A 26,832-nucleotide genomic window follows, 5' to 3' on the forward strand; every position below is an offset into this window, starting at 1 on the left:
TTAGTTTGTTCAGTTTTACAAATGGTAATTTTTACCCTACCATCGAGGAGACAGTCAAAGTGAAGGCACTGTAGGTATTCTCTCTCTCTCATAAAGCCATTCAGGGGTGTTGCCCAACCTTCTGCTAGCACTTGCACCCATTGCATATCCACCTTGTAAAGAAATGGAGAAATAGACTTAGAGCAGATAAAAGTTGTTGCTTAATGATTGACATCAGGTATTAATCATAATAGATCATGATTTACCCCTAAAATGCAGGACAGTATAAATGGAAGATTTCTCAGTATTACAGTTTTTAATCACAAAGAATTCAAAGTTTCTACAAGTAAGAAAAAAAGAACAAATTGTTCCTCACTATTCATATTTTTGGCTATTTTCCAGTCCTTACCCTAGATCAAGTTTCCATTTGTTAAAAAACAAACCAACAAACAAATAAAAAAAAACCCACGACAACAAACTTTATTTGTAAATGTTAGCTAAAGTTCAATTTAAGAGAATTAGAAAGTCACACTTGCATTTACTTTTTTAACAAAGCAAGATAACCAAGAGGTAAAAAAAGAAAACCAACACATACAATTACCACAAAAACATCAGAATTATGGGGGTGAATATTAAGAGGTCTAATCTTAAAACAGATTAGAAAGAAAATTTTTATTGCAGAAGCAAGTGAGACAGTCCACAAGTAAAATTCTCTCAGGATTAGTACTTATTTTCGTTTAAGAGGAATCAGCTTACAGGGAATTTCCTTCCTTAGCATTTAAAGAGTCACACTATGACTTAGTGTGTGGCCTCTATTATTTCTGCATGTGCATTACTAAGACTTGGTCAAGTCTTTGTCAAGGACAGGCTTTGCTTGTGCAAGTCTCTTTTGCAAAGAGCCTGACTAATTTTATTACACTGTTTAATTTATGCTGAGACAACACACATTTTCTTCCCAAGCTTACGTTATATACTTGCTTGATATTTAACAAACCACTGGTTGGGGGTAGAGGGGAAAGGATTTGTTTTTCTAGATACGGAGCAATTTATAATGGGACACTACAGAAATTTAATAATGGTGACCTTAAATATTTATTCCTTATCAAAGCAATAAATAGTTTTACAGAAACATATGTGAAAGGAATCTAATAAGATGCAGTGAAAGGAAGTATTAAAATTTTTTAGTAGTAGAAGGCTAGGCAGATTTTACAACTATTTAATTCAGTGCTTAGTACGTTGTCTCAATACTTCAGAGTCAAGTTACTCACTGCAGATGCTCAACTCTGAGCTTAATCAGCTCCTAGATCAAATGCTTAGCTTTAAGTTCTAGTAACACTGTCAAAAAGCTAGTGAAAAAACTCATGCATTGTATCTGTGTTTAGGCCTAGTTCTTCAGAAAAAGATGAGGTAGAACAGAAACACAGCCAGAAGCAGCTTTGTCTAATTTATCTAAATTGGAAAATAATGCATTTAACCAAAATAAGAACAGAGTTGATCCAGTCGATCCATGCTTTTCCACATTTTCTCTGCTGGAAGCCAGAAAAGTAGCATGAATATGTTCTAACCAAGGAAAAAACAAACAAACAAACAAAAAACAATAAAGTAGATATGATCATCTCTCTGTAGACTTAAATTTGCATCTGTTTGAGCCTGGTATATAAGGTTACTATCGTTCAGCTGAAAGTTACCAACAAGGAGAATGAAGAAGCAGTAACTGATTTCCTTCATAATTCTAGGTCATTACAATTCAAAATAAAATGGTTTGTGAAAGTAAACTAAAAAATAAAGTTAATAATTCTTCCAGAAACAACTGCTCATACAAGACATGCCAGGCATGGTTTAGTCCATGAATTGGAAGGAAGCGGGGAGGAAAGGCATGGGAGGAAGTCACTGTAAATTTAATCTCCAGGTTTGGGATAAATTAAGTAACGCTATACCAGACATTATTTATGAAATTACAAAGATTCAATTGTTATCTCTAGTAAGTGATCAAAGAAAACACAGATGCTGTGATTTCTCAAGAAAAGAGGAGAAAAGTATATCCAGATACATTCTATAACCAGTACAGGTATTTCGACTATATCTACTTCCACTGAGCAACAGATTAGACTGTCGTTCAACCTCAGCAATGAGACAACTGAACACATAATACCTTATTTATTTCCAAGGTTAACAGAGACTCAGCATCAGTTTTGGCCAACTGTAGCTTGTTTTCTGGCACATAAAGCTCTTTCACTTCATAAGAGGCATCCACTGGTACAATGTCCTGTATAAAAGGAAAAAAACAGAACTTAATGTTTGCTCAGAGTGCTTCTTGGACTGAACACGTGGTCAAGAAGTAAAATTCTAATGTTGCACTACTCTGTAGCAAGAGTTTATTCATTAAGCAGTTTTTACTTGTTTAAAAACCAGCACTGTTCCAAGATTATTATATATTGCTAGCCAAGCTGCTGGCTTGAGTAACTAAAGTGAAACATTCTGACAAGAGATTTCTTTCTAAACCTGAAGTACCCTCTATAACATTTACCTAGTAAATATTTAACTAATGAATTAAGTGCAGTTTTTATGACTTATTAATGCCTACATTATCGACAGCAGAAAGGAACGCTGTTTTTATACTTGCTAAAGAGGTAAAAAAAAGTTTTAGAGACTGAGGATTTATAAATTTAAGTCATTCATATACATTAGAAGTGATTAATATGGTACAAATTAAATGTATTACCTACAGCTAATGACATAACACCAGTGTCCTAATCTATATACTAACACTTAGAACATTTAAATGTGAGGCCACCTGTGCATACATATATGCAATGAACTGAAATCTAGTTTTATAACCAGAATACCACAGAATATCGATTTTTATTTGAAAAAAATTCAGTTTTCCTCCATGCGTTTTAAACAAGACGTTCTCACTCCACAATGCTCAAGACCTTAAACTTCTCATAAGATATGAATATAAGGATAAAAACATAATTAAAAAAAAAAGGGAGAAGGGAGAAGGCCATCATGATAAAACTTTAAAGAGTCTCCTCTGATAAAGGATGGCGTAAAATGTCAAAACCCAGTCAAATGTTCAGTGATATTCAGTAGCAAAAAATCAGCGAAAAGCAGCTGACAGTTCTTTTTAAAACAGTTTTTTCAGAGTTTTGGAAACTTTTGTAAAGTAACACTTTACTTTTTAAGAAAAAAAGCTCACCCTTACAGCAAAGTATATACAGACCCATAAAAAGAATAAAGAAATTATCTTTATTTTTCCAGTATATGCAGCCCAGAGTAAACAGGTATGCCTCTAGGAAACACAAAGTTTACCCAAGCATTTTAAAGTATTTATCCAAGCATTTACCAGACATTAGGCACTATCTCCATGGAAAGTAAAACAAAGGGAATGAGATTATGAAAGCAAGTGGGAGATAAAATGACCGCAGGAGTAAAAAGACATAGCGAGTCTCACCAGCTGTTACGCAATTCGTATCTCCAAAGACAAATAAAAGGAAAACAAATTAAACTAGCACTTAGAAATTGTGTTTTATAAGGAAAAGCTCAGTCCATTACACATCAGACATCATTTGGGAAGCTGATTTTATTAGGTAGTAAGTTAGGCAAAACTTAACTAATTTTCTCTGCCTGAGCAGCAGCATTACAGCCCAGGAGAGCTGCAGCAGACTCCTGCCACAGCAATAAGCCCAGAATCAAATAAAGGTATTGCCTGCTGTAAAGAACAGCAGACCTTACAAGCGAAGTATAACGACTGAGTACACATTATGCTGCTTCACAGAAGATTCCTCTCCAGACTCTAGTTCATTACCATGCTAGAATGTCCTAATTTTACAAACCATCAAAAGCTTAAAATAAATGTGCCTATTAAAAAGGTCTCTTCAGATATTATCCTGTTTTTAGTGTCCCACTGATGGGCACAACAATGGAGAAAACAAAGGGTTCACAATGCAGTTTCTGTCAACAACCTACCTCATTATAAGGCTGTAAACAGCTTGAAGACAGTTCTAGCAACACTGAGTCAGACATTTAGAGAATTTGTAGGATTAGTAAACCTAGACTCCCTTGGAGACATAAAACTGGTATTTAAAACAACATCTTCATTAAAAAAAAAAAAACTACCAGCAGCAAAAGGAATCCATAGGTCTTCAAACTGTATGAATTTTAGGAAAACGCTAGGCTAGCAAGCCATCTAGTGACCGCTTTAAGGTATTAATTTTACTCAAAGGTTCATTCTATCAAAGGACAAGTTACACAATATTCCTCAACATTTATTATTTCTCAATGCATTCATATAAATAACAGCAAAATAATAATAAAAAAAAACTAGATGCTTTATGGGAATGTGCCTCCTCAGACTGCGGTGGTAGATTCTTTGCTGATGCCGTCTAACATCTTCAATGTCTGTAAAGAAAGGGCCTTCAGGCAAGTTTGCGATAGAAGGGCATTCACAAGTGACATCCAATTTACATTACTGAATGACTAGTCTTACAAGTTCATATTAATTGAGGTATAAGGCCACTGAATTATTTATATATGGAAAAAACAAACACAAGTATTTGCTTGACTATAATAATCACTGAAGTTTTGGTACCTACAGCTTGCAGGGAAGTTTGTCAGTACTTTAAGTACGGGGAAAATTAAAAAGTGCGATGACAGCCATGATCTTAACAGAGAGAGGTACAGTTTTCTGGACTGAGGGCCTCTTCTCTGCCCATCAGTTGTGTTCTATCACGTTTTAAATTCACTTGAGCCATATAAACACTCCTCCTCTTGCCAACAAGAGGAAATTTCTGACCCCAGCCATTCACTGCTGTTTCTCTCAAATGTGTAAAGAAGCCCTTTACACATTTGTTTGGTCAAAATAAGTCATGTTTAGCTTATATAGTACATCTATATCAATCTAAATCATTTTGATCGAAAACATCTAGGAAATACTCATACAAACCTATCAGTCAGCAGATCTAACTGGATGATTGTTGCCTAACCGGAGTCTCTGCAATTAATATAGAATGGCTCTGAACCAAACCCTTGTCTGTGCCTTTTCCCAGAATACAGAAGTTAAAAACAAGAGAAGAAAGCCGAAGAAATGAGTTACAAAAACGACACCATCACAGTATTTAATGATTACACAATTCATTGTAACTGAAGCTTGTTCTTTAATAACAACTCCAAAATTATAACCAATTTGAGCTACTGAAATCTACTTCTATAACATCCAGTAGTATATTTGAAGAAGAAAACAACCACAACCAAAGCACACATACCTCAAAAATAGAATTCCATAACTTAAAATACAGGAAGTTCTGCTTACTTTCCCAAGCATGAGAAGTAGTCAATGTTTTATTGTTGTGGGAATTACAGAAGTTGAATACTGAGGTGTTTTTTTAAAATTATGCTTAAAAGCTTATACTGGTTTCTGCTCACTCTGGCTTACACCTTTACTGTTGTGTGTTTAAATCTTCACTGTAACAGTATAAAACTAATAGTATAATCTTGCATATCCTTTACACAGAGCATGTTTTTTTTCCCCAGCTTCTCACACAAAATAACCATTAGCCTTATCACAGAATCACAGTGGGGCCTCTGGATGTCATCTAGTCCAGCCTCCTGCTCAAAACTGGTCCCAGCACAGCAGGCTGCTCAGGAACTTGGTCGATCAAGTTTTGAGTATCTCCAAGGATGGAGCATCCACAAACTCTCAGGGCAACTTGTTCTAATATTTGATCACCTCTATAGTCAAAGTTTTTTTTTTCCCTATGTCTAGTTTGAATTTCCCATGTTTCATCTCATGTCTGTTGCTCCTCATCCTACCCTTGTGCACTTCTGAGAAAAGTCTTCATCAATCCTCTCTATACCCTCCCATTGGGGTGCTAGAAACAGCGACAAGACGTCCTTTAGCCTTCTCTTCTCCAGGCTGAACAAGTCCAGTTCCCCTCAGCTTCTCCTTGTAGTGCGACGTGCTCCGGCCCCTGAGCATCTTGGTGGCCTTCCGCTCAACTCACTCTAGTACATCAATGTCTGTCTTCTACCGGGTGAGGGAGAAGGGCACAAACATGGACATGGTATCCAGATAAGGTCTCACAAATGCCACATAAAACAGCAGAATTGCTTCTCTCAACCTGCTGGCTATGCTCTTGCTATTATAGTACAGTATGCAGTTGGCCTTTTTTGCTGCATGGGCACATGTTTTCATAATGCTGACAAATGTTTTTATAATGCTGAACAATTTATTTCAGTGCTCTTGTATCCTTCTCATGTCTTAGGAAGAGAGATACTCTGTTTACTTATCAAAAAGGTGAGTTATTCCACACAATGTCAGCATATATCAGTTAAAAGGTAGGTATGCTGCATGTTAATGTCATTGTACTGCATTTCATACAAATGCTTACTTCCAGCATTATAAACCACTTATAAAATCCCCATGGTCTGCACTTTGTCTTACGAATCCCAGTTTGTCCCACCCAATCACGTTTTGCTGTAGGTATTTGGTTTGAACACTGCATCCAAACAAATAACAGTTGTATTTATAGACATTTTCTGCTGAAATGATTTTGAAAGCAGGAGGAGACAGGAAACAAAGTTTCATGTAAAATAATGATTCAGAACCCAGCTAGCAGCTGGGTGAAATCAATTGTGTCAAATATACTCTGAGTGCCTAATTTGCAGTCAAATAATGAAAAAGTAGGCTGAAGACCTATAATGCCTGCTCTACGTGAATGTTACAGATATTAAAAACACTAAGCGCCCATGTTGGCAAGTTTCTCAATTAAAAAAAATACTGAAAGATGTTTTGGAGACTGCTGTAATTCATGTCAATTACCAAGGTGATCACACAGGGTATTCTTTATTATCAAAATTTTGATAAGTGAATGAGGAACTAGACAAGATTGAGAACTTTGCTCCAGAGAGAATCATTGTGTTGTTACAGTAATAGCTGCAGTATAATTTGAGGTAAAAAAACCCCAAAAACAAAACAAAAAAAAAACCCAAACCAAACAGATGTACAGAACAGCAGAATCCATTTCTACACATTTTCCAGGAACCACCAGCCTCAAGCTTCACATCTTAAAAAAAGAGACTGACCTTATAAACCGCAACAACAAAGAACAACCCCTAACTTCTACTCTGCTCCAAATTCTCACTGCTCCAAAATACAGAATTTGAATACAATTGCAGGGAATTGTTTGAATATAGCTAGGAAATCAGTACTATAAGGTACCATGAGGACCACCTTCCCAAATACAAGTATAATGCTAAGCTTAGATAAGAATGTGGCTGTAATTGTTGGGGGATGGGTGAGAGATGGAAGAAGGGACAAAAAGTTTATACATACACTCACAGTGGATTGATCTTAATAGTAGTAGAAGTGCATAATCAGATTCCAGTTTGGGGGGTGGTATTTGCAGAGCCGCCGTAAGTTGATGTCCCTAAGAATGGGACTTTTATACAAAGTTTAAATAGTTTATATAAACTTTTATAGTTAAAAGTTTAAAGTTACCTACTGAAAATGCAACTCTTTCCTTGTACACTTTTGCACTTCCTTAACAATAAAGGTGGCATTCCTGAGCTGTGACATCTTCAGAAAATATTTTCTGAGCTAAATATTTAACTTATTCCATAGTAAGGAAATATGAACTTTGTGCAATGGGCTAGATTAGCTATATTTATTGACAGGAAAATCACAAACGAAAACAATGAAATCTTTACAGCCAAACACCCGCTCTACACTTGTCTGACTCCATTGGAAAATATCAGCAAATTAAAAGCCAAATTTATCAGGCTCAAAAGCCACACAACCCTTTATGACTGGGGAAAAAAAAAAACTGTGCAAGCACTGATTTGTATAGTACTGAAAGCAGTTGGGGAAAAAAAAAAAAGGAACTTTTCATATGGCTCAGGCTTGGTAGCTTTAGGAGATACTCATCAGTACCTTGCATTCTAAGTCCCTAGAAAGAAGCATCTATTGCATTTACATGCAAAGAAGCCAAACCAGGTGACCCTCAAAACCAAGTTATACCACACAAGAACTTTGCAGATTCAACAGCTGCTCATTACTCCTATTTCTGTGTGGTTACCTCCCTTTTTCTTCCATAATGGATTGAACAAGTTTTTGGAAAAGAACTGATAAATTTGTTTCAGAGTTCTTTTCAAATATTATGAAAAATCCTAAGAACCAAATAATTCCACTACCTATAAAAGAACAATGTTTCAAATTCTCGTTTAATGAAAATATGTGTGTATATCTGTCTATCTCTATCTCAGCACACATTTATACAATTCTAGCTGTCTTCTCTTTGCTGCCATTATTGTCTGAATTAGTATAAAAACAGTCCTTGAAATTCAAGGATTACCAATACTTTGAGCAGACTTCTTCCCAAAGTTTTTCACAGCTACTGAAACAAAACAAACATCCCAAATTATTTTTAATGCTGCTGGCCTATGGTCTTTTTTTCTTTACTAATCAGAATGGATTATTAAAGAAGAACACAGACACAGTTTGTTCCAACTAAAGGAAACCTACAGAAATTATATTCTCAAGATATCACTGTATTAATATGGTCTGAGAAAAAGACATGCCTGTTCAGCCATGCCTTGGTTTCATTGTGTCTCATTAAAGTAAGCAACCACTCAGATATCTTGGCATTCATGATACTGTTGTCTACCAAAAAAACCCCAATAACAACAAAAAAAGTGCTAAAACATGCCTAAAGCAAAGGACAGAGCTGGGCCAGGAGCCAGCATTCAGCACTCTGTACCAAGTGTACTAATGCAAGACTTTGGGGATCACTATCTTGGCACGCGTGACATTCCTTTCTACCATTATGAAATGTAATGAATTGTTCTTCTGAGCAGGAGGCACAGGGCCTCCCACAGTCAGGAACTACCACCTCCCTCCCATAGGTAGGACCTCTACATAGCGCTCTCCTTTTTTCTTCCAAAAAAAAAAATTGAGATGAGCATTAGAGTAAAAATCTAGAATTCTACCCTGTCTTATCTCCTGAGCATCCTTGAGCAAGCAGTGATCTACTAACAGAGTTTTCTTGAAAATTTAGATACAAGAGACTAAATCTCTCCAAAACTGTACTGGCACAGAGGGTTAAAATTAACTCCATGCTGACTACATGATGAGGTCTTTCGCTTGTACCAACTTCAACACTTGGTGGAGCTTTACTCAAGCTACTGCCTACACCCTAAATTTCCAGAACATGCGCCTCACCAAAACACATGAATAATTGTCTGCTAGAGTATCTAAATTAAAATAATTGCCTGAAATGTCATTCCACTACCCACTGACTACAGATAAGAATGTAAGGAGATACATTTCTTCTATATGAAGATTAGCAAATTCTGGGAGTATGGTTTCAAGAGGATAAAGTCATCTCTTGGCTGCCCTCACTTTTAGTGAGTTTTGGGTTTGGGTTTTTTTTGTCTGTTTTGTTTTCTGTGGGTGGTTTTTTGGGGGCTTTGGTTTGGTTTGGTTTAGTTTTTTTTTAAGGTTGGGTAATGAGCTGAATCCACTTATCAGACAACAGGAGGAGGCCCGGAGGCTTCAAAAAGGGTGGTGTAGACTGTAGGCATGAACAAAGATACCTACCTTTTCAGAAGCTATAAACCATTAACTCAACTCAGTCAAGAAGATCAGTTTCCTGAACTGGTCATTACACAATTGCAGGACCACTTTTACTAGTGCAAGAAAAACAGTGGAAACAAGGCAAACCAGACACAACCACAGCAGCTCCTATTTAAGCCAGCTCAAGTCACTGTGTAAGTGCATCCCTGTCTCTTCACATTTGCAGTATATATTAATTTGTACGCTATAGAGACAAAGTAAAAAAATTCAGACTCTTACAAATGCTAGCAACCAATTTTAAAGTCAGCATTCATCATTGGTTCTGTAACAGCTGAGAGCGCCTTCTCTCCCTTCCAGTTATCAGTTATGATAATTAATATAAATTAATTTTCCACTTGTCCAAATCTTATTTCACTTAGAGAACAATGTTGATGCAATGTTTAGGTTTAAAAAGGAAACACACAATAGGACAAGTTTAAAAGCTAGAATTTAAAGATGTATAAGCCTTTAACTCTTAAAAACTGTCTCTACTTTTCCCAGCACATACATTCAGATTGCAGGCACAAATGCTTTGAAAAAAGTTACTAAGATATATCTGCATTTCTGCTCACCCTCTCTTGAAGAAGTTCCACAACTTGTTGTATACAATCATTCACATCACAGGAATCAGTTTTCAGCACAAGCTCTGGGGCTTCCGGTTTTTCATACTCAGAATCAATCCCAGTAAAACCTACAGAACATGAGACAAAAATCTTAAGTGAGTTTTTCCAAAAGATGACTCCATTTTAACATTGTTTACAGACAGTTTTCTAGATATAAACCAACACAACAGGCAAGAGCACAGAGTTTTAGCATCCTTAGGGAAATCAACAGGTTTTTTCTTTATCAGACCATCTGCTAATCGGGAGGGCACAAGTAGAAAAACTCGCGGGTTGAGATAAAAACAGTTTAATAATTGAAATAAAACAAAGTAGAACAGTAGTAACAAAAATGATAACAACAACAATAATAGAACATACAAAGCAGGTGATGCACAATGCAACTGCTCACCACCCGCCATCCAGCCCGTTCCGAGCCGTGAGAGCCCCCCCTGCTTCCCGGACCATGCCTCCTAGTTTATATACTGAGCATGATGTCACATGGTATAGAATACCCCATTGGCTAGCTGGGTCAACCACCCTGGCTATGTTTTCTCCCCGCCCCCGCCAGATTCCCGTGCACCTGGCAAAGCATGGGAGGCTGAAAAGTCCCCAGTGCAAGCAACAACCAAAACATCAATGGACCATCAACGTTCCTCTCATACCAAACCCAAAACACAGCAGATCCCAGCTACTAGAAAGAAAGTTAACTCTATCCCAGCCAAAACCAGGACACTACTACACGACTGCATCAAACCAGCATCTGCAGCACATACATAGCACATTTTTGTTGGTGAAGTTATTTGATTTATACTGTGAATAAAGAAAGGAGCACTGGCAGAAGAACTGTGCAGATCAACCCAGAGTTAGTCATCCATCAGCTGTCCTTCATTATTAGCTGTGATTGTTGGGTGGTTTTTTTTGAACACAAAGCCTGTTGTTGAACAATCAGTATATATGTAAATTCACACTCATGCCGCCAAGAAGTACTATGAAGAGTAAGGAATTCCAACATCTGTTACATTATTTTAGCTAATATACCCATCTTAAATAGCTGTTAATGTAAGGTAGATGTGTGTGTTTATTATAGTTATAATAACTACTGTCACAGACTGTACAAGCTACCAGTGACGCTTGTTCTGGCCTACTTAGGTAGCAATCTGCTTTGAAACAGAGGAGATTCTGACTAACCGTGCATAAACAAGATGGAAAAATCAAGCCGAAAGGCAAAGCATGTAAGCACAACAAGTCAGATCTGCAGCAGAAATATCAGCTGGGGTACTGAACAGCAACTGAACATCTGCATCCTCTACAACTGCAAATGCAAACGTTAAAACTTGAGTTTTTCACTTCAGACTTAAACACTCTCAAAATTAGTAGCCTAATTCCCCATCTAATTGCTGCAGTACCCCATGTGATAAAGAAAGGCCGGTATCTGTTCCAAAAACTGTATATTTTATAAGTATCTGATTACTGGAGGAGTGGGAATAGGGGGCAAAGTGTCAGCCTTATTTATTCCTGGTTTCACATGGTATAAGTGGTAGTACTAGAAGTATCAAGCAACCAGTCATGTGAAATATCTTAGATTTCTTGAATTTTATATCACTGTTGATTAACGGTGAGTTCATCATTATAGCATCTGCAAACTCAGCCCCTGAAAGTGATTACTTTAAAAACTGCTTTGTCTCTTAATACAGGTAAAAAGTACTATCATCAATCTCTGCAAACTGTTTTATATAACACAGAACAAAGAAGCACTGGAAACAATACTTGCAATGAGTGATCACATATTTAAGCTTTTTTTATTGCAGGCTGTACTTGATCTGAGGTTGGGGATAGGAAATCATTTTCATGGGCACTAGCATAGAACCCTAATTTCAAAATAAAAGTTAGTCTCTTCAGAAGCGTCCTTAATGGTCTTTACAGAAAGATAGTGATCATGCTTTACTTTTTGCAAGAAGTTAGTAACTCTTATTAAAGCAATTCTTTATAGACTTTAGAGAGAACCAGGCTCTTTTTTAACTAGTCAATGGACACACAAAGGAGTTAGACTAATCGTCAATCATAAGAGCTTGCAACAGAAATCACATACTGTGCTCAAGGTTTTTCGATGTAAGGATAGCCAGTTTTGCCCTTTTACTGTCCTATGCATTTAACTACTCAGTTGCATGAGCTAGAAGTTGATCTTAATTTTCTGCTCGGTCCTGTCCCCAGTCCATGCTGCTTTTAAGGGTGGTACACTCACAGACTTAAGCACATCCACATATGTAGAGTCAAATTACACCAATGTTTCACTTATGTAGAAAGGATGTGACTACATCTAGGTTCACCTTTAATTTCTCCAGCCCTGGCTTTCTTATAGAGTCCTTTAACATCTCTCTGCTCACAGACATGCAATGGAGCATCCACAAATACTTCAAAAAAAGGCAAACTTGCCCCTTCATGAATTCGTCTGGCATTATTACGATCCTGAAAGAAAACAGAAAAAAACCCTAAAAGATTGTATCCACATATTGTTATTGTCGTTCTGCTTTCAAAGTTCATTTTAAAGAAGCTGATAGTAGAATGTAAACAAGTTTTCAAAGTTTGAAAAAAGAAACATGATTTGATCAACTGATGCCCTGCAAGCTACAGTTCTTCACATAGTAAAAGCTGACAGGAAGATCTGAGATATTTTACATTAACCCAATTTATAAAGGAAAAAAAAAAAAAAACCAGACCCAGGTATAGAGTGCAGAATTTTCTATACCTGCCCCTATCTTGAGTTACATCCCCAACAGTTACATCTGCCTAGCCCACTAAAGTCAGAGGAGGTATTACCTGCTGTTCCTGATATGAACACCCTTCTCTCCAGAACACCAGATTTCTCTACATTCGTTAATCTGACAAAACTTGTATACTCCAAATATTATTTTATTTGTATGGCTTGCCAAGCATTGAAACAATTGGTGACTTTCATTTAGAGAACAAAAAACTTTCAAAAAATCCACTAAAATAATCTCTTACTAAATATGGTTATTTTTCCTCATATCTAAAGACTTCTGTTTTACTGCAGGATCTTGAGTTCCTGAAATTATTATCAGAACGACTGTTTGTACCACTATAACTAAAGAAATAACACCTTCTCATGCTGTGAAACATCTGAGCTACAGCCCCTGTGTCATTCTTCAAGATACTTGGTGTTCACACATCCTTTTTGTTTCTCCCATACATGTTCTCACACACAGACGAAAAAAGTCTTCACAAAACAATGTGAACATGGTTTTAGGTTAAATTTCAGTATTATCTAATATCATACTGTATACACAGCATGAAATAAAGTAAAAAGAACTACAGGCAATTAAACATTTTTCCCTTAAGTCACTTGGTAAAATACAGCTCATGCTATTCATTCACTGAAGGAAAAGTTGCTTTTAAAAACAACTTAACTGAGTCTTCAGGTTAAGTGTATACCTAGTCTTCATGTTTATAAAGTATTGGAATCTATATGGATAAAACAAGATATTGTAATTTTAAGACTCTTTCTTGGAGTATCATTTGGGTTTGTTCCTAATATTAGATTAATAATTCTGCCAAATAGACCGAAGGACAGTTCCAGTTATAGGACTAATGCAAACATTTTTTATATTTAAGATTAATGTTTCTGAAATTTGAGTAATCATCTCTAGAAAGCACAAATGTCAAAAAAACAAGCAAGCATTTGATTCTGGTTAAGTTCAGTGAGGGATTCCTATAACTAATATTCTGAGTGACATTTCGCATTTTGTATTTTCCCTACACTTTATCTAGGGGGTTTTCACATTTACCTGAGTATAAGGAGAGATGAAACTAGTAATGCACACCAAACCAGCATCTGCAAACAGTTTAGCAACCTCAGCAATACGACGGACATTTTCTTCTCTATCTTCTGGTGTGAAACCCAGATTCTTATTAAGGCCTTGGCGAATGTTGTCACCATCCAATGTGTAGCATGGAATGCCATGGCATACTAAATACTCCTCCAGTGCCATGCTCACTGTAGTCTTCCCAGCACCAGATAGACCTAGAATATTCAATAATAATATAAATGTATATTATAAGCATAGAAAAAAGTTAGGCAAATTGTAGTACATGTACCACCGCTAGTAAGAAGAACCCAAAGTGACAGAGATCAGCAGCAATGCCTTTCGGAGATGCTTACCTGCAATATAAGCCAAGTGCCTTTTACACAGACAATAGGTATAGGGAGAGTAAGGCACAAAGTGAGGTGTGCAATTAGAAGCAGACGAAAGACTTTGGCCTTGAGAGCTGTTGCCACTTACAGAGGTGGTGCACATTCCCCAGTGCTGCTGCTGGCAGTTGTTACTACCTGAGCAAACTAAATTCAGAAACCCAACACAGAGTTAAGATGCTACATTTACATCAGAAGAGGAAGATCTCACACTGAAGTAAATTTCAGTCAACAAAAGAAATGGGATCAGACCAAACCACACTCTGTTCTTACTGCTCACAGAATAACAGCACTGAATTAGACACCACAGACACAACAAAACTCACTCACAGCAGTTGTGCTCCACTAACCGGACTGTATTACCAACAAGCAAGGACAATTTTAATACTAAACTTTGGTCCAATTCAGAATCTTCGGCAACAAACCTTTAAACAATTGAGAAGTCTTGCTGGCACTAAAAAGCCTACTGTTTGCTTTAAGTTGGAAATGTACTTAAGTAATTTTCCAGACTAGATTTCAGGAGCTTATCTGGAGCACATGCTCCAGCTTATGCAGAGCAATCAATTCCTAAATGGGACACAAAGTCAAATCTTTGTAAGATGACATTAATCATCTGAGTAAGGGGGAAAAAAAAAAAAGAAAGGGTAATGGTAGTCTAAAAAATAGCACTAGTGGGTGAAGAAAAATGTTTTGATCTTTATTAGTGGTGGTTAAGATTTATTCTAGCTTTCAGAGAAAGAAGCAAAAAATCACACAAAACAGCAGTTTAGTATTATTTCTAAGACCTTTACAGCAAAGGCTGGTGATCATGCTAAGAAGCATGTTCTAAGAAAACACAAAGTGCAAAGGAAACCTTGACACCTGCAATAGTTTAGGGTAATTTAAAGAAGAGGAGTCATTGCATTGGTTCCTCCTTCACTCAATTTAAGATCCAGAGCAGTCTACTGAAAACATAAGAATATGTGTATCCCGGGACAAGTCCTACATAAGAACTTAAGCCAACACCTCTCTCAAGAAAAGCCCCCGCATCCATCTCTCAGATTTCAGTAAATCATAGAATCATCATAGAATCATTAAGGTTGGAAAAGACCTCTAGGATCATCAAGTCCAACTGTCAACCCAACACCACCATGCCCACTAAACCATGTCCCTAAGCGCCACATCTACACGTCTTTTAAATACCTCCAGGGATGGTGACTCAACCACTTCCCTGGGCAGCCTGGTCCAAGGCCTGACCACTCTTTCAGTAAAGAAATTTCTCCTAATGTCCAGTCTAAACCTCCCTTGGCGCAACTTAAGGCCATTTCCTCTCGTCTTATCGCTTGTTACTTGGGAGAAGAGACCAACACCCACCTCGCTACAACCTCCTTTCAGGTAGTTGTAGAGCGTGATGAGGTCTCCCCTCAGCCTCCTCTTCTCCAGGTTAAACAGTCCCAGTTCCCTCAGCCACTCCTCATAAGACTTGTACTCCAGACCCTTCACCAGCTTCGTTGCCCTCCTCTGGACACGCTCCAGCACCTCAGTGTCCTTCTTGTAGTGAGGGGCCCAAAACCAAACACAGTATTCGAGGTGTGGCCTCACCAGTGCTGAGTACAGGGGCACGATCACCTCCCTGCTCCTGCTGGCCACACTATTTCTGATACAGGCCAGGATGCCATTGGCCTTCTTGGCCACCTGGCTCATGTTCAGCCGGCTGTCAATCAGCACCCCCAGGTCCTTTTCCTCTGGGCAGCTTTCCAGCCACTCTTCCCCAAGCCTGTAGCGTTGCATGGGGTTGTTGTGGCCGAAGTGCAGGACCCGGCACTTGGTCTTGTTAAACCTCATAGAGTTGGCCTCAGCCCATCGATCCAGCCTGTCCAGGTCCCTCTGCAGAGCCCTCCTACCCTCAAGCAGATCAACACTCCCGCCCAAGTTGGTGTCGTCTGCAAACTTACTGAGGGAGCACTCGATCCCCTCATCCAGATCGTTGATAAAGATATTGAACAGGACCGGCCCCAGTACTGAGCCCAGTATGGTTTGGCTCATACTCAAAACTCTCAAAAAATTGCAAACTTGTGAATAATGACCTATCATCATCTATAAAAATTATCTACATTTTCTTGGACAACTACAGTTTTTTGTGTCAATGCTTACCTGTCTACTTTGAAAAGAGCAACAGCTATACCTGATGAAGCTGAATGTTATGACTTAGGCCAGAACCAGCTTCCAAAAGTAGAGGTCCTGCTCTCTCGCCCTCCCCTCTCTCCACTCACACTATCCTACTCCTATTAATCCACCACCTTTGGTGTCCATTAGCCAACTCAATTTGCTAATGGTTTTTTATTTTCCTTTTTCTTTTTTTTCCCTTTTTTGTGTGTGTGGGGAGGCTGTGTTAAGTTCACTGATGATTTAGCAAGTTGAATCAGCTCAAGGTTGGGCTGGGCAAGCACTGCAGCTTGTGCAAGGCAAGAGAAGGAAGGCAAGGCTGGAAACAGAAGTGTCTTCTTTTGGCAGCACTTAGGTACACCCCCACCCTAGAAAATAAGCATGGCAGTCCAAATCAAGATTTCAGCAACTTCATAATTTACTTCTCATTGATGCAGTCTTTGACTTGAAATTTTTGTCCCCACACCTAGCTTGCTATTCATTCAAAGGCTCTAGTTTTTTACACATCATTTGTGTAATCCAACGTGTAATGCAATGCAAAAGTTAGGGTTATATAATAATGAATTTTAAAAACAGCTTTTGAGCTGACAAGTCTTTAAAATAACTTACACTCTCAAAATTGCAAATTATTTTACACATGAAAGTAATGCTTTTCCATATTTTTGATACATTCCTCAGGGTTTTTTTTACTAGGACCCTTTGACTTGACAGCACAAGACATTCATTAGAATTTAGCTCTCAAATAAATCTTAGCTTAAAAACGAAGTGATCTCTGAAATAACTTTCTGTACACTCCCACCCCACGAGTGCTGATGAGGTGAGAGAATCTTGAAGGGAGTATACCACCGTTTCAGCTTTTATTCTAAAACCTAGCAGAGTTTTGAAGATTCATGTTTGCACAGTTCTAGAATGGGCAGTATTGCTTACTTCAATACCTACAGTCCATTTCACTCCCTACCACTAGTGCTCAAATATCTTCAATAACCTAGCTTCCCCAACACACTCTTCTTAATAGCTTACAGCCTTCCTACTTTTCTGCATTCTACCACCACCCTTCTTCCTCCTGAAAAAAAAGGAAATCGGGCACTAAGATTACATTTGTTTAAAAAGAATGACGACTGGAAAATGTTGCCGTGTAGATAACTGAGAAAACATTTTTATCATGACCTTTTTCAAAAGGATATTAATGAATTACCAGGAGAAACAGAAAGGCAGCCTACCAGATCATTCGAGCATTGAGAGACGGGCTGGAGCTCTGTGACAGAAATAGGGAGAGAAAGGGCTCCATCCTTTTACCAAAGAAATACATGACAGCAAGCTACTGTATATAATCTGTTTGGAATGGCTCTCAGCAATTTGTTATCAACTACTGCTTTACCTTTCACACATGTTCATTAACACTAGAGGAAACAAACTTTACTTAGTGTAGTAAGTTTCTATAATACTCTGTGAAGATCTTTTGTATTACAATACAACAGTGCTCTAAATGGTTTACAAACTAATTAAATGACACATTTTGTTATATTTATTTTTTATTTTCAGCTTTAACTGAAAAAAAAAAAAACCACTCCAAAGGAAATATGTTAAAGCTTCCAGGAACTTTGAAAGACAGAACAAAAAAATCCCCTCACAGTTATGAAACAAGGCTGTCTTCCAGAATTTACTTACCCCCTCTTTTTACAATCAAAACAATTCAGTGAAAAAACCACGGTACTGATTTCAAAAATAACTCCCAGTATACATTGCCTCAACATGTAATTGCTGTCCAAAGGCATAGGTTTATGTTAAAATGTTATTTCAACCCAAGGACACAAGAACATTCCAAAGAGAAGAGACCTTTACAGAAAAGATTCAAAAACACAGACTCTAAAAAAAAAAAAGTTAGGTTTCATTTGTCCATAGGTAAAATGGACAGTAAGAGGAGCCAGAAATGGTTAAAACACAAAAAACACCCCCATACACTCAAATCTCAACGGGAATTAAGCAGCAGACAGTGCGAAATAAACAATGCTCCTAGAGCACTGAACAGAATACATTCTCAAGTTACTATCTGTCCCAGAGCAATTTCTTGCTGGTCTACCTAAAAATAGTAATAAAATTGCATCAAGGTCTTAGATTCCACAAACATTCAACTTTGCTTGAAAAAAAGGAGCTACAGCTAAGTAGCTTTTCAGAAGAGTAACTGAAACAAAAGGATCCTCAGAAATCCGTGACTGTACCTGTTAACCAGACCGTGCATCCACGAAAACCACTTCTTGTTCCTACCACTTGGCCTCTCTTATTCCTGCTGACATGATGAGCTTGGTAGGTAACATTGGTTGCCCTCTGCATTCCCTGTAAAAGAAGTTGATTAGGTCTTTAACTTCTGAGAGGGTGAGCTGGCAAAGCATACTAAAACTTATTCACAGGCACAAAGACAGACCAATGGAAGTAAAAACAATACCCAATCCATCAGCTGCAGTGTAGATCAAAGGACACAAAGGAAATTAGAAAAGCCACCCATAGCAAACCACATCCCTTGTGCTCCTTCTGTGAAACTTGGGATTGCCAGGTTCGTCAACTATTACTTTCAAATACAACTGTTTAAGAAAAATCAACTATAAAAATAGAGCTGAACTGCTAGAACTGCTAGACTTGACTTCTATTTAAGTCATTTAAATATAAGAATATCAAATGGATTCTTTCTCTCCCTCTCAGCTAAGGTTTCTGTCATAAAACAGCCAAACATTGGCTCATGTTTAACTCTTAAGAGGCCTTTTCATTGCAAACTATGCATGTCTGGTCCAACTTTCAGTTCAGCACACACCTCCAAACCACTCTGCCTTTACCTATGATATCTTCAGCCTCCAGAATTGAGACAGTTATCATATATTCTGAGTGTTTAAAGAAAGTACTTTCTAAGCGACTTATTAAAGAATTTACTTTAAAAGATGGGATTTTTGTAATATAATTTTAATTAAAACAAACCTGGTTACAGACTTTCTTAAAACTATTTATTCATCATAATAAGCTGCTGTACGAATATCTTAAGTAAGATGAAACTGTTGTCAAACACATTTCATAATCTAAGGCGAGGGAACCCACAGGAAGATCAGCCTCAGCATTCCCTTAAGCTTTAATGGTATCTAGTTATGTGAACTTTGTTCATAAAAGATCAAGACCTTAGAAAACCAGACAGAGCATGAACAATCAAACAGAAGTGAAGGCTTAAAAAAAAAAGGGGGGGGGGAAGAGGTATTAGTGGTATATGTAATACTGCTTTGACTTCTCTGGCTTACAAACATATTGCAAGATATTTGCACTATCTTCTTTTTTGTCATTGTATCAGTGCTAGCTGGAAAGGAAAGCACTTATGACATTTAATAAAAAAGAAAGAAGGGAGGATATTCATCTACAAAGTACTAGCAGAGAGCTGTTCATAGTTTTAGAGAGAAACACCACAAAGTAGGTTTAACGGAAAAATGGTATTTACTTGTGGCTTCAAGAACTGCTGCTACATCATTCTTCTGTAAAAAAACACTTCAAAAGTTTATCTATAACTTAATTGGAAGTTATGAATTTGTGTGATTTTATGTCCCCACTTCTATACACAGCTGGGCTCATAGTTATTACAAACAGAAACTCAAGGTAGGAACAGATGTTCAAGATTTTAAATACAACAACTCTGTAATTCAGTGTTGACAGTCCAGCATCTAAAATTAGATGAAGACTGAATACCAACCCATAAGAAACCACCACCTGCGAACAGGTTATAACCATACAAAATGAAGTTATACTTGCTGATTGTGTTATCTTCAAATAATTTATCTCCTAAAACAAAGCTGTTTTGCACACGAAGTCAGAGCAATACAGGTAACTAAAACCAGAAGTCAGAGTCTCAAAAAAGTCAAACAGTCTTTCTTACAGTAGAAACAATTATGCACTACATAAAATTGGAGATCTCAGCGAGCAAATGCATAAATTGTGGAATTAAAAACAACAAAAAGAATTTAAGTAGTTAGCCTTCAATTAAAAGAAGGGTATACTGTGCATAATGAACCTACAGAGCAATTCAAACTAATACATTAATAGCAACATTCTTTCTCATTAATTCCAGTTGTACTGTATTGTACCAGCACTGGATAAACAGAAGACAGTCTTAAAGCACAGCTGTCATGCCACTGACTCAGTAGCATTACATTACATTAAAACATAAAAACACACATGCTTTTCTTTTGACTCCTGGCAATGAGTCTATTATCAGACTCAAATACTATGGAGGTCAAGTGTCTCATCCAAGGAGGCTTCTTTCAGTGCGTATTCAGTAAGTTACATCAGTTTTCTTTGTTTTCCAGAACTAGCAAAGCAGCAATGAAACTGATCAGGGTATTGCACTAGGCTTACAAAACACACGAAATCCTGAGGAAGCAGGCAAGACAGATTCTTACAATGATGAAAAAGACACAACGTTAAAAAAGAAAAAACAAAAAACTATCAAGTAATGAATTGGCAGAGATGACAAATCACAGATGACAAATCACAGCAACGAGAGGGCCAACAGATTGTAGAAGGCACACAAGTGCAACACAGCAGCCAACAAGCTCAGCGGTGGGACAATAATCCATTTGTACTTCAGAAGCAGGCATCCAAGACTAAAGGTTAAAGTGCCCAATCTGCATGCATTCAGAAACACACCCATCCCCAGCAGTCCCACCTTTTGTTTATGTGCGCATGCACACAAACAAGAGCGCTCAGTACGACTCCTTGGCAAAGTAGTAGCAAAATCATCCTTATCTTCCAAAAGAAAACAGCTTTTTATAGAGGTACGCTAAAGAGTTAATAATTTAGCAAGTCATTCTCTCTTGCTGCAAAAAAAACTGGTAATGTTTCCTAATCATGTCCACTTTGCTACTAGATGATTCACTACCACCACTGCGCAACAAAAGCTGAACGTTGGATCCTCAACAACGTAAGTTTTTAATTACTATCCCTGATATATACACTTACTACAAATATTGATGTGGCACAGAAAAATACTCAGGAGCAGAAATCAGTGGCTCACATCGGTTGTGTTCTTAAATTAGTTAGCCAGTCTTCAGATTCCTGTATATAAATTTTGATGAGTATCAATTGATGAAATTAAATAGCCACCCAAAATGACAGCAGAAATAAAGAACAGTCATTTCCTTTTACACTATATCAAAGCCTTGCTCACCTTGGAGATCCATATTATCAATGTTAAAAGAAATGAAACATAAGAAAATGAGTAGCAGAAAAACTCAATGTGATGAGCAGGTACTCTTTAAAAAAACTATTTTAAACTTCTTAGCCTAATTACATTCACTATAGTAGTCGCTACTGAAAGGACACACTAGATTTTTGTAAAGGGGCTAATGAAAAAAAGGGCATTTACCTCAAAGCTATTTATCTGCTTTTTTTACAACCATCGGAAATTTCCTCTCCAACTTGCCCACAAAAATATTTCTTCCGCCCCGTGTTACACATTAAGTGCTTCCGCACTACTTATACAAACACTGCATTTTAATATCTTCCCTCCTACTCACCACGTTAAATAGAAATAATGCTTCAGTCCACTGTATTTCATTATAATAGTAATGTCAGCTGAGAAGTCTGACATATCCTTCCTTTCTTCTCCCCCACTATGCTAGTTTATTTCTCACATGAAATCTGGAGTGCCGTAATAGGCTAATATCTTTGTACTGAAGATAAAAAAATTGGAGTATTAAAGTAACAAGCCTTTCACAGATGTGCACTGAAGAGCTGTCATGATAAGAGAGCAAGGAAGGATGACTCCACAGCTTACTTTTTTTGGCATAAAGGTAACTTTTTAGCTTTGCAGGTAGTTGATCAGGGAAATGAATACAGACATTTAAGAACTATGGGAACAGAAGAAAGAAAGAAGATGGGGACCAAAAGGAAATACTAACTCTGTCAATTTCTCTATGTATAGATTTGCTGTGATAGACTTTACCCATATTTTTTTTTCATCTTATTCTTGATGTTTTGCCCAGTTGCAACTATAATTTTTTTTGCCAAAGCCAAATCTGACTATCAGTGCCAAACACCTCTGATGTAAGAACTCAGATCAGACATCCAGATGAAGAAGAGCAAACCCAAACTGCAACACCAAGATTGAAAGGCAGCAGAAAGAAAAGATTATTGCTTAATTGTTTCATAATTAACAAACAGATCACTACACTGGCATAAATTGAATTTATTCTTCATTACTTCAGAGCCACAATGAAACATTGTGCTTATACAGTCACTTTATATCAAATTCTAACTTTTCACAAAGCAAGACCTCTGGTGTAGGAAGCAAAGCTTTCAATGGCAAGCAGAGACTCCCCAAGCTACAGCACTAACTTGAGACAGCTTTGAGGTTGGAAGCATCAGGAAAGAACTCTGTAAAGAACAGGCATGGTTTCTATACAAACCATATATGCTCAAGAAGCTGTGACTAATTCCATATTCTTCTGCTCTAAGATGACAGCGTTGATTCCTCAAGCTAACAACTCCCATAAGCTAATAATAGCAACACATCCAGCATCACCTCTGAAATGAAGTCTTATCTTTAATGCCTTTACCATTTCCCAATCATCCCAGATATTTTCTAGGCCATTTGTTAAGTTGCTCACCATGTGCCTTTTATAAGCCAGGGATACCCAGATAACGACACATTTTCATGACATTTATTCTTCAGCACTGATAACTCAACCAAATGGTAGGTTTCTTTTTTCCTCCAAACTGCTCTCCTCAATAGCCAAACGGCAACTCAAGCAGACTGAACGTTGCCCATTTTCTTTGTCTACATACAAACACAAGCAAGGAGAACAAATATAGTTCCAACATAAAAATTCGACTACCACGGATGCTAAAACAACAGCACCTCGCCTGAGAGTCTGTTTGTTCACATATTTAGATGAGGTTTCAGGATCTGTTCACCAAAAGATCTGCCATGAATGCCTTCCAATAGCTACTTTCTCCAATTTTGGTTTGAAAACTTGTGCTTTGATTTGGACAATTGTGCTTGGGAAAGAAGGGTAAGCCCAGAAATATCTGAACAATAAGCTGTTTTACAGTTATTAAAAAACTAACAATTCACCAACCCATATTCTGCCGCAGCCTACAGCATTACATTTTCTCCCACTTACAACAAAAATTCTTACTTTTATCCTTACAACTGCCCTCCCGAACACACTTTGCCACAGTGATACTGATAAATAAGGCATCTAAACACCTTTGCATGTAGCACCACCCAATCTGCCGAATGCATGCTCTCCTGCCACTTACACAGACTAGCTCATCTTTGCCAGATGTCCTAATGCTGGGACAGTTTCAAAAATCACAGCAGCAGAAAGCAGCCAGAACCTTCCACAGTACTGTGGATACAAGCAACCCAGTGATAACCGTACTATAAGGAGTGTATCATCACTTGCCACCTGCTGCAGTAACAGCATGACCAAAGGCAGAGAAAGCTTATTCACCAGCGCTGGAGTGAAATCATTGGCTGGCATCAGAAGGAATGGACAAAAACAAAGCCAGAAATGCCTCTGCTGCATATGCTCTCAGAGACAAGAATTGGAGCAAGTTCTCGTTAGGAGTTACCTGCAAAATGATGCAACACCTCAGTCGTGTTAGGAATTTGAGCTACACCAAAGAAAGCATTCCACAAGTCTTCCTACCAAGCTAGTGTAATGGCAGTATTTGCGGCTATGTTGTGTGCTTTTTTGTGACTTGGAGCTTGCTGTGCTCAGAGGTGCGCTCGGCGAGGAGATTTCCACAGACAAAGGTGTATTTTGAATAGCGCTAGATGCTCAGAGAAAGTTTGGAAGCCAAGGCTCAGCCTACTCTCCTAGGGGCTGCTGATTCCATCGGGGTGTAATAGGTCGCTTTGACTTTGCTCTCAGCTAGACAGACACAGAGTCAGAAGTGCCAGAACATTTGTCTGTGGAGCGTGTGAATCAGCAGCATTTTTCTCCTAGTGAAGCCTATTGGGTTATAAAGAGCATTTCAGCTGAGGTCTTCTGAAGAAAAAGGGAGAAGCAGAAGACTTCCTCTGCTTGCTACGTAATATACAGGGGCTTTCTAACCTCAACTGAACTCAGCAAACAGTTAATGTCAGTTAACTTTTTTTTAGCATACGATTTCCCTGGTTTGGACAAATCCATCTTGGTTTTGCTTCTGAAAAATTAAATGATACAGAGTAACTTTTGAATACACTTTGTTACCCCCACCCAGACATGATCTATCTCGCTATCTTCATAACATCTGATTTTGCCTTTTCCTCATAGAAATTGAAAGAATGTAACTTACCAATTACTCTCTTATGTAAACAAGTTTGAACTTGCACACAGTGGGAAGAGGCTTAGACAGGCACAACATCTACTGAATGCTTTTTAGTACAATACCAACTTCTCTGCTTTTTCTTCTTTAATAGATTTGTCATTTTAATAAGAAAGTTGTGGCCTGTACTACTCACAGCAAGACTGCAAAGACTGTTTTACAGTGTTACTTTCATACCAAATGTTTTCTGAATCTTATCTCTCGTCTGCTTCAGCTCAGCACTGTTTGAAAGAAATAATACTTTTTTTTCCCCCACTTGTCTTGCATCATCAAAAGTATCAAACGTTCTCAGCGAATGCCTGCAATGTATCTTCTAAATAGCTGCATTTTGGTCTTCGCTGTAAATCGATCTTCTCCCATCTTTATGAACAAGAATGAAGGCTTTGGCTAGATTTTTTTAGGCCCTGTCTCGACAGTTTTCCACGTAACAACCACCATACAAAGAACCTCAGTCTTTGGCCAACCCAGGTTTATGAATGGCCGCATTGTACATCGCATTCTTAAGCCTTCCTCCTTCCAAAACGCTGGAAGCTGAGGCTCACGGCGGAAGAGGCAGGGATGAAACCCCCAGACGCCCGGTCCTCTCCGGAGGAGCTTCCCGCCCTTCCCCACAGGCAGTCCCCTGCCCTTCCGAGGGCAGCGACGGAAAACCAGCACACCGGGGACAGGGCGCCGCCGCCGGGCTGCATGGCGACGCTCCCCTCAGGGAGCACGCGCGGCCGTTCCCTTAACGGTCCCGGCTCGCGGCGCCCCGCGCGCCCTCCACCCCGCATCCCTTCCCGCCCCGGGCGGGCGGCAGGGAACGGTCCAGGGAGCGGTGCGGGGAGCCCCCCGTCCCGGCTCCCGCTGCCGCCCACTGCCACGTCACCACGGAGCTCGGCCGCATCTTCCTTCCCCCTCCTCTGCCCCCCGCCCGCCCATCTGCCCCCCGGCGCACGGCTCCCCGCCCGCTCACCCAGCTCGGCACCCTGTTGGTCAGCTTGACTTTCTTGCACTGGCTCTCGGGCAGCTCCATGGCCACGGGGGCAGCGAGAGGAGGAGAACGCGCCTTCCCCACTGATGCTTGACGCGGGTGAAGCCGCTGCCTCCGGGGAGCTGTGCCGTGTGCGCGTCCCCGCCCGCGGCTTGGCCAAAGGTGGTGCAGGGAGGAGCCGCGGCCCGGCGGGAGGGAGGGAGGGAGGGAGGAAGGGAGGGCGGGCGGAGGGGCACAGGAGCCTCGCCACGCGCGTGCGCCGCGCCGTGACGCGCGGCAGGGTGGGCGGTGGCCGCGGGAGGCAGCCGCTTCCGCCGCCCGCTCCAGGCCGGGCAGCCCGGCGGCTGCTGCCCCTGGTGGGCGGCGGGTGGGCTGCCCCGGCCTGCGGGGCCCGGCGCTTTGCCTGCCAAGGCAGCTCGCTTTATTGCCGCCCGCTCTGCACTATAACGTTACTTTTGGGCGGCGTTATGGAGGTGCGTGTGGCGCTCTGGATTGCGCAGTCAGTCCTACGCGCTTGGAAGCGAAGCCGGCTGCAGCAGTAAGAGGCCCTTCGCCTGCTCCTGCTGCCAGGACCGCTCAGCTGGCATCAGTAAGCCAGAAGCCCCACAGCTTCTCCAGTTACCACAGAGAGGTGGAGCAGAGGCTGTTATGCCCCTGAGGCCATCAGGAAAAATTGGGGAGGGGGGGCGAAGCGGCTGTGTCATTTTTCTGTGAGAGCGGCGAGCTAAAGACACAGCCAAAGCAGAGCACTCCGTCCCCTGCCTTTGAAGAAAGACAGGGCTTTGCGAAGCTTTAGCTTGGGGGTGACGACACTCTGAGAAGCAGCAGAGTGGGCACTGGTGGTGACGTAATCATGAGTGACTTGGAAGGCAAGGGTTGTTCCAGTTGAATCTCCCACTTTACAGGGGTTTCCCCAACAAAGCAAGCTAATCCTGTGCTGTGTTCTAGGAAATGTCTCTTATTGTGCGTTCTT

At 39.3% G+C, this 26,832-nt stretch overlaps 1 protein-coding gene across 1 annotated transcript in view; it reads right to left on the reverse strand.

Annotated features, from left to right (window-relative positions):
• PAPSS1 (3'-phosphoadenosine 5'-phosphosulfate synthase 1) overlaps nt 1-26,114 on the reverse strand; it is a 48,375-nt gene extending 22,261 nt beyond the window's left edge. The window contains exons 1-7 of the mRNA XM_075149742.1: nt 25,842-26,114; nt 18,763-18,877; nt 13,995-14,230; nt 12,519-12,657; nt 10,162-10,280; nt 2,132-2,245; nt 41-152 (exon numbers count right to left, since the gene is read on the reverse strand). Of these exons, the coding sequence (XP_075005843.1) occupies nt 41-152; nt 2,132-2,245; nt 10,162-10,280; nt 12,519-12,657; nt 13,995-14,230; nt 18,763-18,877; nt 25,842-25,901 (895 nt within the window). The 5' untranslated portion in view covers nt 25,902-26,114. The remainder of the gene's footprint in view (nt 1-40; nt 153-2,131; nt 2,246-10,161; nt 10,281-12,518; nt 12,658-13,994; nt 14,231-18,762; nt 18,878-25,841) is intronic.
• Between the last annotated feature and the right edge of the window lie 718 nt (nt 26,115-26,832).

The sequence above is a fragment of the Calonectris borealis genome, chromosome 4 (assembly GCF_964195595.1).
Source record: "Calonectris borealis chromosome 4, bCalBor7.hap1.2, whole genome shotgun sequence".
In the NCBI taxonomy this organism is placed as follows: Eukaryota; Metazoa; Chordata; class Aves; order Procellariiformes; family Procellariidae; genus Calonectris; species Calonectris borealis.